The sequence below is a fragment of the Oreochromis aureus genome, linkage group 7 (assembly GCF_013358895.1).
Source record: "Oreochromis aureus strain Israel breed Guangdong linkage group 7, ZZ_aureus, whole genome shotgun sequence".
Taxonomy (NCBI): Eukaryota; Metazoa; Chordata; class Actinopteri; order Cichliformes; family Cichlidae; genus Oreochromis; species Oreochromis aureus.
Window position 1 is genome coordinate 25,801,109 of NC_052948.1, and position 12,388 is coordinate 25,813,496.

At 37.6% G+C, this 12,388-nt stretch overlaps 1 protein-coding gene across 1 annotated transcript in view; it reads right to left on the reverse strand.

The window, feature by feature from the left end:
* Positions 1 to 12,388, reverse strand: part of LOC120441240 (cytosolic carboxypeptidase 4) — a 73,372-nt gene that overhangs the window by 22,183 nt on the left and 38,801 nt on the right. The window contains exons 2-7 of the mRNA XM_039615576.1: positions 11,043 to 11,251; positions 8,915 to 9,077; positions 7,180 to 7,244; positions 3,973 to 4,089; positions 1,400 to 1,571; positions 131 to 221 (exon numbers count right to left, since the gene is read on the reverse strand). Coding sequence (XP_039471510.1) covers positions 131 to 221; positions 1,400 to 1,571; positions 3,973 to 4,089; positions 7,180 to 7,244; positions 8,915 to 9,077; positions 11,043 to 11,251 — 817 coding nt within the window. The remainder of the gene's footprint in view (positions 1 to 130; positions 222 to 1,399; positions 1,572 to 3,972; positions 4,090 to 7,179; positions 7,245 to 8,914; positions 9,078 to 11,042; positions 11,252 to 12,388) is intronic.

Sequence of the window (12,388 nt, forward strand, 5' to 3'; positions counted from 1 at the left end):
ACAAGCAGTAGATTTAAGTTTTTGACAGTTTGTTTTGCATCGTCAGGATAATTTACATTTCAGTTATCACAGCTTGACAGAAGCTTAGTCCATGCAGTACATGCAGTTAGCATGAAGACTTTGAGCTTACATTGCCCCCCTAACCATGGTCCTGAACCCAGGGCTTGTGCCCAGGATGCTGCTGTGATTGTGGAAATCACACGCTTCTAAATGGGCAGCAGCTGAAGAGTGAGAAAGGGAAAATAATCCATTGAGTTTTTAAATTCCTACAAAACAAATGAGCTAATGCAGTGATGTGAAAGAGTTTTTGAGAAATGAACTTGTAATTCTGAGAAGAGGTCCCACATATTGTTTACTTTGGCAGAGCAAATAAAAATCAGTGGAATTAATGAGAATGAAAAGAAATGTGCAATATTTCTTGCAAAAGAAACAAAATAGATTCATGATAGAGTGAAAAAGACAATAATGTGTTATTTTGCAGATATTTTACCAGTAATTAGTTGCTGGCAGAATTGTAAACTTAGAATTTATTAGCTTAACGCATGGTCAGTAATCAACAGTAATCAGGTTACTAACTCAGTTCACTAGCTGTGAGGTCTTCAAGCAGACGTTTTTCTTTAGTTTTAGAGTCGATTCAGTATTTCATGAATGTCAACTTTTAAACTTTTAATTAAAGGCAATAATTTAATCATTAAAAACTGATTTTAAAAAATCTGTCAACAACTAACAATAATAAAGAATGAATTTTATAGTAGTAATGTGTCATATATATTATTGACCAAATGAATGAACGGGCTGCTGTCAATGCTTGTAGGGCTGGTGCACAGCATGTTCCACTGTAGAAAATTGAATTCTGTGTAAATAAGTTGCTTTAATATTTCTGATGAGGTTGTTAAAACCTCATCAGGTTTCTTTGCTGTGTTTTTTACCCTTTGACTGTACTGAACTGCCAACTTTGCATGTTTAGGTGCTATAAATGTATATAACTTATCGCATGCTGTCCTTGGCCAGGACACTCTTGTAAAAGAGATTTTTAATCTCAAAGGTTTTTTCCTGGTTAAATAAAGGTTAACATTAACAAGCTGTGTTAAAAACATTGTTATAAACATTCAAATATATCAAGGATTTTGCTCTTAAAAGATGGTAAAGAGCGCTACTGATTCTGCTTCTGTTTGTGAGTAGAAGAAGCATAAGCTGGAAATATGCATCACTTTCTCTGTGGGCTGATGTCATTATCCAGAGCTATCTTTTTGTAATTGATCATGGTTTTCAGTTCAATTCAATTTTTTACATAGCACAAAAACACAACAGAAATCTCAATCCAACTTTTCGTAAAGTAGAGACCCTACTTTTGGGCCAGTGTTGCTTTTATATGTTGTGTGTTGAAGCTGGCTCTGACCTGGCATGTCTCTTCTGGATATTTCCATCTCTGAGTAAGAACCATCAGAGGAGGTGGAGGAATCTCGACCTGCAGTAGTCTTTGCCCTGTCCTTGTCAAGCAGCACTACCTCATCATCATCTGATGATGATGCTGTTGAACTATCCCCTGTCTCTGAACTCAGATCCAGCTCCTGAAAAACACAGATATTCCTTTATAGTCATGTCTTACTCTGGCAAAACACCAACTGCACATTGCAAGACCTCACAAAAGATGCTTGATTTTTTCTGAAGAGGCTTTGTGTAAACATGTGGGCAGTTGTGAGCTAACCCAGTCACACAGGCCATTTCTGACATCTGACCGAGTGGTAGCCTATGTACAAACATACCTTGGAGGCCACTTGGTGTTTTGAAACATGAGTGATGTTCAGTTACAGATTCAGTGCTGCATCATTTATTTCCAAGGTGAGGTGAGTGTGGAACTAGCAAATACATAATAGAGAGCCTTTTGAACAAACTGTTACCTGGCTATGTGGCATTACAAGGCTTTGATATAAAGGAAATTATGTGGATAAAGTCTGCAAAAGTGGAAAAAAAATATGTTGAAATCATAATAAGTAAACAAGAGTCTATCTATTAGCCTCCTACTTCCACACTGAGGGTGATGAGATGACATTTCTAGACATCACGTTGTTTGCTGTACACATAGATCATACTATACATATATACAGGTAAACTGACTTTAAAACCTGAAAATACATGTAGTTGTTAAATATTGCAGACAATATTGTTGTCACTCGACAAAGACATTGTGTGGTGACGTCACGGTGACATCAGCTGCCAGTAAGAGCATTTATATAGTGCTTTTCTAGTCGAACTGGCCACTCAAAGAAGGTTCATTGGTGACTTTAAATTGGTCTTAGGCAGGAGTGACATTCTGCCTGTAGGTGTCCACTGACTGGAGTAACTTCATTTGTGGCTGCTGCGAGCCACAAATAAAGCCACAAATTCCACCTTTCCCCATTTTGTCTTATAGGTTAACAACTAGAACAACTAGAAAAGACTCCAGGGGTGATTTTTCTAAATTCATTTTGAGTTCCTGGGGGGAGGTGTTACACCCCTCTGCAAGCCCTACCTGCCTTTAAAGTGGCACTGCAAGTTGACTGGGTTTAATTGCTAATTGTCTGTACTTGACAAAGGGTGGACCTTGTTGTGCTCTCCTTATTGTTTCCTTTTTTCTGTCATTTTTCAGCTTAAATAAAGTTGTGGTTTCAGTCTCCATTTTATGTTGTGGTTTATGAGCCAGGTCATGATATGGCCCTGTGATGGACTGGTGATCTGTAGACAGTTGGCACAGGATCCCTGCATTCCTGAATTGGACAAGTGGTTAAGAAAATATCACAGTTTTTGCATCGATCTGTACCATTTTCTTACTTTCTACTTAATTACTTAGTAACTTATCAGTTTTATGGTTGTGTTTAGAGTTAATCTAGACCAGGGTTTGGCTTCATACAGAAAAATGTCGGCAGTGACAAAAAAAATACACCACACGTATTAATTTTATTAAATTAAACATGAAACCAACATCTTTTTCCTGTTTTTAAAAAAATAAACTTAGCACAAAAAGTAAGTAAGTTTGTCTTTGGTCATTTATTTCTTTGTAACAATGTTTCTTGGCAATGAATATTATACTGTTGGAAAGTCTGTTTATTTCACCTTAAATGGTGCTTGAGAAACTTGCTGAATCGTTGTTGCCAATGCCAAACAGCTTATTCGACTACTTTGTTTAATGTTGTTTATTGAATGGGATGATTGAAGTCCAAAGAAACAACGCATTTTGGGAATTTAAAAATTTATTCATTTAACGAACAGGGGCCTCAGTAGCATGTAGAAGGACCATGCACAGCCACAACAGCCTGCTGCTCCCTCATGCTGGTCACCAGCTTGGTCACTGTTATTGGATGGCATGCTATTCTTCAACCAGCATTTGTTGCAAGTCAGCTGGTGTGATAGTATTGGTCACTCTGGCACGAACAGCATGTCCAAGCTGATCCAACAAGTGTTAAGTGGGGTTGAAGTCAGGACTGTAGGCAGGGCATCCCGTCCTCTCCACTTCCAAATTCTGCAGGTAGTCTCTGACAAACCGCTCTCTGTGGGGGCGAGCATTATCATCTAAGAGTTTGCTCCCAGACTGTGGAGATATTGCCACTGGTTGCACATCTCGTATCAATATCTCTCTGCAATGAGATTGTCTCCAGGACTTGTCAGCACCTGGCACCAGAAGCTCAAAATAAGAGTCAGTAGCAGAATAGTTCTGTCAGGTTTTTCATGGACACAACCCGCATACTCAGTTCTGCTGCTCAACCCACAAAGGAATTTTCCTTATAAATGTGGCATCATTTAAGGGGAAATAAACAGACTTTCCAAGGGTATGAGATTTATTGCCAAGAAGCATTGCTACAACAACAATCAACAAAACACACATTTCCATACCTTATTTTATATAATCCTAGGATTGCTAGGGTTAATTCATTCATACAAACAAATGCACACACACACAAACACAAGACAGAGAGCGAGAGGAGAGGTGCATACCTGGAAATCATGTGACAGTTCAGGACAAAAGCAGCTGTACTGTGTAAGCAGCTCTTTAGGTCTGTCAGGGTCAGGAGGAAGACGAAGTTTGTTCAGGTCAGTCTCCAAGTCATCATCCTGGACACAGACGTACACAAATGCATAGTGACTCATGAATCTTCAATATATACTTACAGCAGCAGATGGCTGGCCCTCTGTGAGCCTGGTTCTGCTGGAGGTTTCTTCCTGTTCAAAGGGAGTTTTTCATTTCCACCGTCGCCAAGTGCTTGTTCATAATGGGTTGTCTCTTTGTTGTGGTTTTCTCTATTATTGTAAACTTAATGTTTGCTAACAACACTGTTACAAGCTTTAAAGGTGTTGGTATTTTCAATATGGAGTTTTTACATTTAAATGGGGGAGATGCATACATGAGGAGAGAGAGAAACATCCCAACTTTAGACTTGAGGCCGTACACAAGATGCTGAAGTGTTCTGGTCATAATTGTGAGTCTTGTTTACAGAATATTGATTGTTGAATTTAGCACTGATTTGGGAGGGCAGGAGGTTTATGTGGTTGGCTACTTAGGAGTTATGCAATTCTTGCAATGCAAAGGTTCAACTGGCTTATTTGAAAATTGAAACTGCCTTATAACTACTTCTCAATCTTCTGATACTATTACTACAATCATATAAAAATTAAAAACAAAATAAAGTCTAGCACTTTATGTTGCTCCACATAGAGAGATTAGCAACATAGACATTGTCACACTATTAGTCATTTAAACTTTGACTGACACTTGTATAGTCAAGTACGGCTTGTAAAGTGTGTAGTTGTTGTTCATATGATGAACAGGGTGCTTTGCCAACCAGAACAATCTTATTCTGATTGGTTGAAAAGTATGTTGGTAGTTTGTTTCATGATGGTATGAGATGTTTCCATTGATCCTGGCATTTAAGTCACCTACAATCAGTGGCATAACAGACTACAAACAACACTGAAGAGTTCCCGGTTAAATAGAATCTCACTCTCTGGCCTTTGCTGAGTCCTTGACTGCTGATGATATGAAGAGTGCAGTGCTGCCAAGATTATAGAAGCAATGCAATGTTCTTGAAGAAAACAGATATATTGACATCTGATTTGAATATGTTCAGCTCTTCTTGTGGAAGGATTTATGAGCAGTTCAATATGACATGATGAGCATGTTGAATGTAGAGAGGTGTCTCGTTAGTCAAGGATCAGAACAAGTTGCTTCTGTGTTATAATGAAGTGATGAATCTCAATTTGAAATGTTAGGTCAAATCTTCATTAATGTGCACTGACAAAGTCAGCAGAGAGGTACAACAGTGAGTTCACAGCGAGTCTGGTTTGTTGCTACATTTCAGCCAGTAGTGCTGGAGATCTTATCAATATTGATGTAATTATGAACACAGAAAAATATGTTTAGATTTAGAAACAACGGTGCAATACCATCTGGAAAGTGTGTGATTGGAAAAGACTTCTTTGTTCTGCATGACAATGATCCCACAATGCAATAAAACATAACTGAAAGAAACACAATGGAACACTGTCAGTCATGGATTGGCTTTCCCAGAGCCTGGACATTACTGAAGGAGTGTGGGATCATATTCACAGAAAATGGAACAAAAGGCAGACAACATCCAGAGCTTTGGATGTCATTCACAAAGCCTGGAGAACTATTCCCGAAGAGATTACAGAAAGCTACCTAAGAGACTTCAGAAGACATAAATTATTGACTCCAAGTTTAGTTCGTGTGTACAAACTCTGTTTTTGCCTTATATAATGAATTCCCATTTATGTTTTAACATGTTTCAATAAATCGCGGCTCCTATTTCTCATTGTCGCAGCAAAAGATAAAGAAAAAAATGCTGGCTCAAGACCTTTGCACAATACTGTACACAATTTGTTAACCATGGTGCTGTGCTTACAAGCAGCCTACTGCAGTAGAGCCTGCGTATTTTGTTATTTTTTTAAATTGTTTTATCACTTACTCGAAAGGAACCAGTCCTGTAAACCAGGAACTAGAGGCCCAGCCTCAATGCACAGTAACCACTGGACAATGGACACTGACTCATTATTCACCAACCTTGGAGGGGAGATTCAGGAAGGAAAGGTTTAATTTGAGATGGCAGTGTGCCCTGTGGGCAGTGACGTTTTTACAGCAGATCTCAAGTTAGTACTGAGGTATAGTACTATGAATCCTCCAAAGTTTCTCTGAAACTGCCAAAGCAGCACAATACTTGTATTGTAGGAGCAGCTCTTAACTCGCTGGGTACTGTTAAAAGCTTATGTCCTGTTGCAACATGATATGAAAAAGGAAAATAAAATGCCTACTGTTTTATTTACATGCACAAACAAAGACTGAAGCAATAGAAGAGCAAATTTTTTCAGGTAAAGATGAACTCTAAGCTTCATAAAACCTAAAATGTGACTGTGAAAAAAAAAAAACATTTATCAACCAAATGTTCAAACCAAACCGTTGTGGCCCATTTAAACTTTGAATAGCATTTTAATTGGAAAGTATGGCAGAGATTAGATCTCCAAAGCAGGCTGAGTTTTTCATTTAAACAGTTTCACATTTATTTCAAAAGTTTTTTGGGTGCACTTTTCTTTTTGTTTTTTGTGATTTTGCGAAAATGCAAAAGAAAGAAAAAGAAAAATTGCTAACAGAAGCCATAACACACCGTTCCCAATCAAGCCGGGCATATTGATATTGCTTTTGTGCAGTACTCTCAAAACTTGGAACGAACATCAGTAATCTCAGAAGAATCCTGGTGAAAAGTATAGAGTGTCCCTCACAGCTGTACCCAGTGCTACACATATTTACTCTGAGCACTCAAAGCACTTTCTGCTACAAGCCACATTCACCCAGTCATAAAAATGCTTTTTATCTAACATTCACACTCCAATGGATGCTTCAACTCAGTATCTCACACAAGGATACGTTGATATTCAGACTAGAGGAGCTGGGGATCAAATCACCAAACTCTACAACCAGTTCATAGATGACACACTCTTCCTCCTGAACCAGCCAGATAAAGTATTTCAAGTGCATGCCTTTGTACTGTGGAAGGTAGCTGCAGTACCCAGAAGGTATGCACAGGTAGTTCATGCAAACTCTACACAGCAACGACCGAAAACCAGGTTTCAAACCATAAACTTTCTTGCAGTGAGGACACAGCCCTAAGCACTCCACCTGCATAGACTCACATAGTCTCTGTTGTTGGCCTCATGGTTATCTTCAGCTTCAGCATCACTCTCATCACTGCTCTCATCTACAACACATATATACACAAGAGAAAACCGATAAGTTAGAGTGACTGTTGATTTCAAAGTAAAATTACAATGATAATGGCCATTTAATTTATATAGCACCTTTCATTATACTTAATCTTAAATTAGGTTTACTTAAACTAATGCACAAGGACAAAAACTATGTTGAAATGTTTTTGTCACACACACACAAACGCATCTACCTCATCTAGTCTATGTTGAAATCACTTTTGTTGATGAATAAAAATTAGATGAAAATGTTCTGGAGAGACAAGATCCAATCAAAACAAATCAAGTTGTGTAAAGAGGTGGAGTGAGCTTGGAAGTGATCCAGTCAGAAGTAATCTCCGTGTGCAGCAAGGTTGGATGTGCAATATTTGATCTGCCACCAATAAACAGGATGGGAGCAGGAGATGCTCCCATGACACCTGTTTTTCATGAAAATGTGACAAAATATCAACGTTTGAGAGGATGAGAAAAGCACATATATGGACACGTTTCATTTCATCTCAAGGAAAATAAGATGGTTTGTTACTTATACATTACACTCTATATTTTAGTCAACTGAATCAACTTCAGATTTAGTCTACTATGATCTTATGATATTTAGTCAACCAAAACTAGACTAAAACTAAAAGAATTTAGATGCCAAAATTATGACTGAAACTAAATTACATTTTAGTCCAAAGACTATGACATAAATTAAATCAGAATTTACTGTCAAAAATTACATTGCTGTACTGAACTGGAAGATAATGAAGTGACTTCAGTACTGGGGTAATACATTTAAATTTCCATGTATGTGAACAGAACTCTGGCTGCTGCATTCGTGCTGCTTACAGTCGTCCTGCAAATGGAGCGTTACAATAGTCTAACCAGCCTGATATGACTGCATGGGCCAAATTCTCAGAGTCATTTTTCTAACTTGAGATATTTTTGAAGTATAAAAAATTACTCTGGAAATGATACTGAGCAGAGCTGCAGTCTTACACGCCTCTCTGCAGCTTCTGTCTGCCTGTCTCCAAAACCCCATCCCCCTAAAGCCTGCATCCGCTCCCAGACAAAAAAACAAACAAACAAACAAACAAAAAAAGCTGTGCATGTTTGTTTGGGCCTATCTCTGTAGTTGTAATGTATAGAGATCAGCTCAGATAAAATAATTATTGCGGGTGATTTTAACATCCATGTAGACACTACACATGACAGGCTCAACACAGCATTTCATCTATTATTGGAGTCAGTTGACTAAAGAGCCCACCCACCACTCATATTCTACATTTTGTTCTGAAATATGGCACTGACACTGATCATTTAACAGTATTCCCCGAAAACCCTCTTATGTCTGATTATTTCCTAATAACATTTAATTTTATTAAATGTTGACCTTGAGGTCAAGGTCACCGGGAATCAATCTTGTTCATTTTCAGTAGATACACCTATGGTATAAATATCAAAATGCTACGTTACCTCCTTCTCAAGTTATTAAATCTACAAACCTGGGTGTCCACGCTGCCCACTCACCCAGTGGGGTGACGAAAATACCCCATTAACCCTTAATGGAATAAAAATGGCCAGTCTCAGACTATATAACATTAACTAAAGATTTAATTGGTCTGTTTGGGCTGCTGAGGTCTAAACAGGTTTTGGAGGTCTATGAATCCTGGGACTTTACCTGGTGTCTCACTAACATCCGGGAAAGCAGGTGTACCAGGCAGCAGAAAGCTATATGCGGACTGATCTGATGTGACTGGTAGAGGAATTCTAGGAAGACACTTCCTCATCAGCTGCACGGATGGCTCCACCAAACACTCCAGATTTTTGCTTAATAAACATGTCTGCACAGAAACAAACACAAGAAAATTGAAACAACATGAAAAACCCAGAAAAAGGTGAGCTAACAGATTAGTTTAATGTTAATTAATGAGCTATATTGTACCAACAGATATGCCAAAACCCACCGTCCCAAACTCACATTTGTCTTTCATTCATTTTGTCTTCTGTATATTACACTTTATCATTTTTATGTGATGTGCTTTTTCTTTGGATTATTTGGTTGATATTCTCCTTTATCTCTATTAAAATTAAACTACTGTAAAATTTGAGCATACTCATTTCTTTGTAAATGAGAAAGCTTACAGATTCCTCAGGGCATTAGTGAATCATTGCTGCCATTGTATAGCAAAAGAGCTTAAATAAATTTAATGGTATACAGTACAAAAAAAATACAATGTGGCAAATCAAATAATACCTGTAGAGAAAATAAAACAAATAGCAGTAAAATGCAACCCGGTTTTTAAAAGGACAGTATTAATGCAGCAGGAAATTGTTAATCTGGTGATTTAGCACACTGAGTGGTAAAAAAACATTTTAATTGTAGTCAATGACTTGGTTGAATGCGCTTCCAGCCCTGCTATTCAGATATAGCTGCAGATTAGACCTCTGAAAATTTAAACTGGATACATTTCAGCATTAAAACTTACTGTCCCACAGTCTGGTAAAGAAGAACCGGAAATTGCTGCAATTTGTCACAGACCAAAGTAAAACTGATGTGACTGGCTGAACAGGTAATCTTAGTGGATGTTCTATGTTTCCAGCAGTGTAAAACAGACTCACCGGCAGATCAGAATCATGTATAAATACTTGATTATACATTAAAATGATACATTTCCTAAATTGCCAAGTTAATATCACAAATATAAATATAAAATTACTGTAGGTGGCCAGGGGTACAACTCAGATGCTAAATTTTCAGAAAACATGACCTCTGACCCCTGACCTTGATGTCTAGGTCACAGAGATTCAAACTAGTCTGAGATTTTTAGTAGCTACACCTATGGTATCAATATGAAATTCAATTAAAAAAAAAAATCCATTAATTTGCTCTTGCATTCACAAACTTGGGTGTCCACATTACCCACCTGCCTGCCTACCTTGCAGGGTGTCAACAATACCCTTTTACAGCTAAGGAGTAAAAAACTTAGTCAACATACAAATTAAATATGAGATCAGCAAGTACAATGTAGGTGTCCTGTGTTAGGATCAGATATTAACCCAATAAAAGTGTTGTGTTTATTGCCAATAAAGTTGCATCTCCTGATGCTAAACATCATCGATATTCACTTTGGCACCATGGACACAACCTTCAACAAAGACTTAAAAATCTTTGGAATTTAGCATGGTCAGTGCATTTAGATTAGGTTGATCAAATACAAAGTTGATCTGATAAAATCTGACACGTATTCACAATTTATTCCGTTTTCAAAAATGCTTAGGCCTTTAAAAACTGAATTATTTGCTTTTGTAAAGAATAAATCTGATGATATTAAATGGAGTCTTTGCAATTGGACCTTCACACTGTAAGGCCCCAAATAAGAATTAATACCATCTACAGTCTACCACAATGTATTGTGTCCCATATCTTTTATACTAAAATTCAATCACAAAGAGAGACATGTTTACCTGTAGGATAATATACAATATACCCAGAGACCATAACTGGAGTGATCATTAGCCTTGACCTTTAGCCAAGACTTTTGTTGGTCTTTGATACTACTCCAGTTATATGTCCCATTATCACTGTTTATGGGGATATGTTGTGTCCACATATTTATAGTCCTTTAGTACCTACTCAGATCAGCCACGCACACTAGGTGTGCCTCAAATTTAATGGAAAACGAGTGGAGCCGAGTCGAGTCGATTTAAGTAGGTACTAATGGAAAAGGGACAATACTAACACACAAGCAGTTGGTTTCTACCTCATCAAGTCAGATTAACTTCACCTAGAAACAATTTGAACTCACCTGTGCAGTTTGATATAGGAGTCTGATACCTCCCTGGGATAGAAAAGCCTGCCTGCCTGCAGTGCTATCAGTGGCCTTAAGGAGGCAGCACAGGAGTGCATGACGGATTGCTATGGCAACATCTTGGGTATCTTTGCTATGCCAGTCCTCATAAAGCCACAAGAGGCCAGAGATGTATCCCTTAGATACCGCAGAACAAACATTTGCCTCTGTGAAGGAGAAACAGACAAAAAAGGCAGGAAAGGACATCAGTACATTAACGTCTTGGATCATTTTTTCTTAATATATACTATATTACTTCAGTAATAACTGACTGGAAGCAGTGCAGATGGAGAACTAGAAATGCATCTGTGTATTCCAGATAAACTAGAAAAGTGAGAATGCCCTTTGAATAGTCTGAACTATTTCTAGTCTTATTACAATGTGTAACTTTGTTCACTTTTAGTAATCAAAACAAACCAACAAACAAGAAAATCCACTTTTCACATAGTGCTGTGTTTTTTGCAGTTCTTACATTGTTTAACAAGACCACTGCAATTCTCAGAATTAGACATGCAGCTCCACATGATTCAATATTAAGTAAAATATTTTTTCTTACAATTTTAACTATTTCAAAATATATATATATATTCTGCTAGTGTGAATGCTTATATACTCTGTTAAATGCTGAAGCACTGAAATACTGTAATCGTTAGCCTAAATATTTTGCCTGAACAATTTGGACTGAGAGGAAAACTGTTTGGTTTTTTACTGATGTAACCTTCCTTTCACCCTGTGACAGTTGGGATAAGCTACAGCACCCCTGAAGTGAATAAGCGGATAAAATTGGGTGGAAGCATGGAAAAAAAAATTTTATGTAAAATAAATCACAAAAAAACTGCAAGCCATCAGGATCTCTGGCAGTGCAGTGACTGTCTAAAAGGCCACTGCACAAGTTCAGTTAGTTACAGCGACTTACACAAATGTAAACAATGACACTTGCTGAACTGAAGTATTGGCTGATTTCAATCTCCACACTGCGGGTTCCAATCTGAACCCCGAATCTGACTACTGAACCTGCTTGAAAATCAAGAAAATCAACTTATACAAACTTTAAGCCTTTTAAAAATATTTATCTGTCAGTGTGATCACAAACCGCACAGTTGTCATCCAGTAAGTGCATCATTCTCCAGTTTACAAGAAAACCCATAATATTTAAGATGCCATTCAGAATGTCAGTCTGTCCTTCTCTGGATCTTTCTGATGCACACATATCACATCTTGACAAACCAAAACCGCACACAGCAGGTAAATAAGCATTGGTCCAACTGATATAAAATTAATCCATAAATTTTGTAAATCCAAAA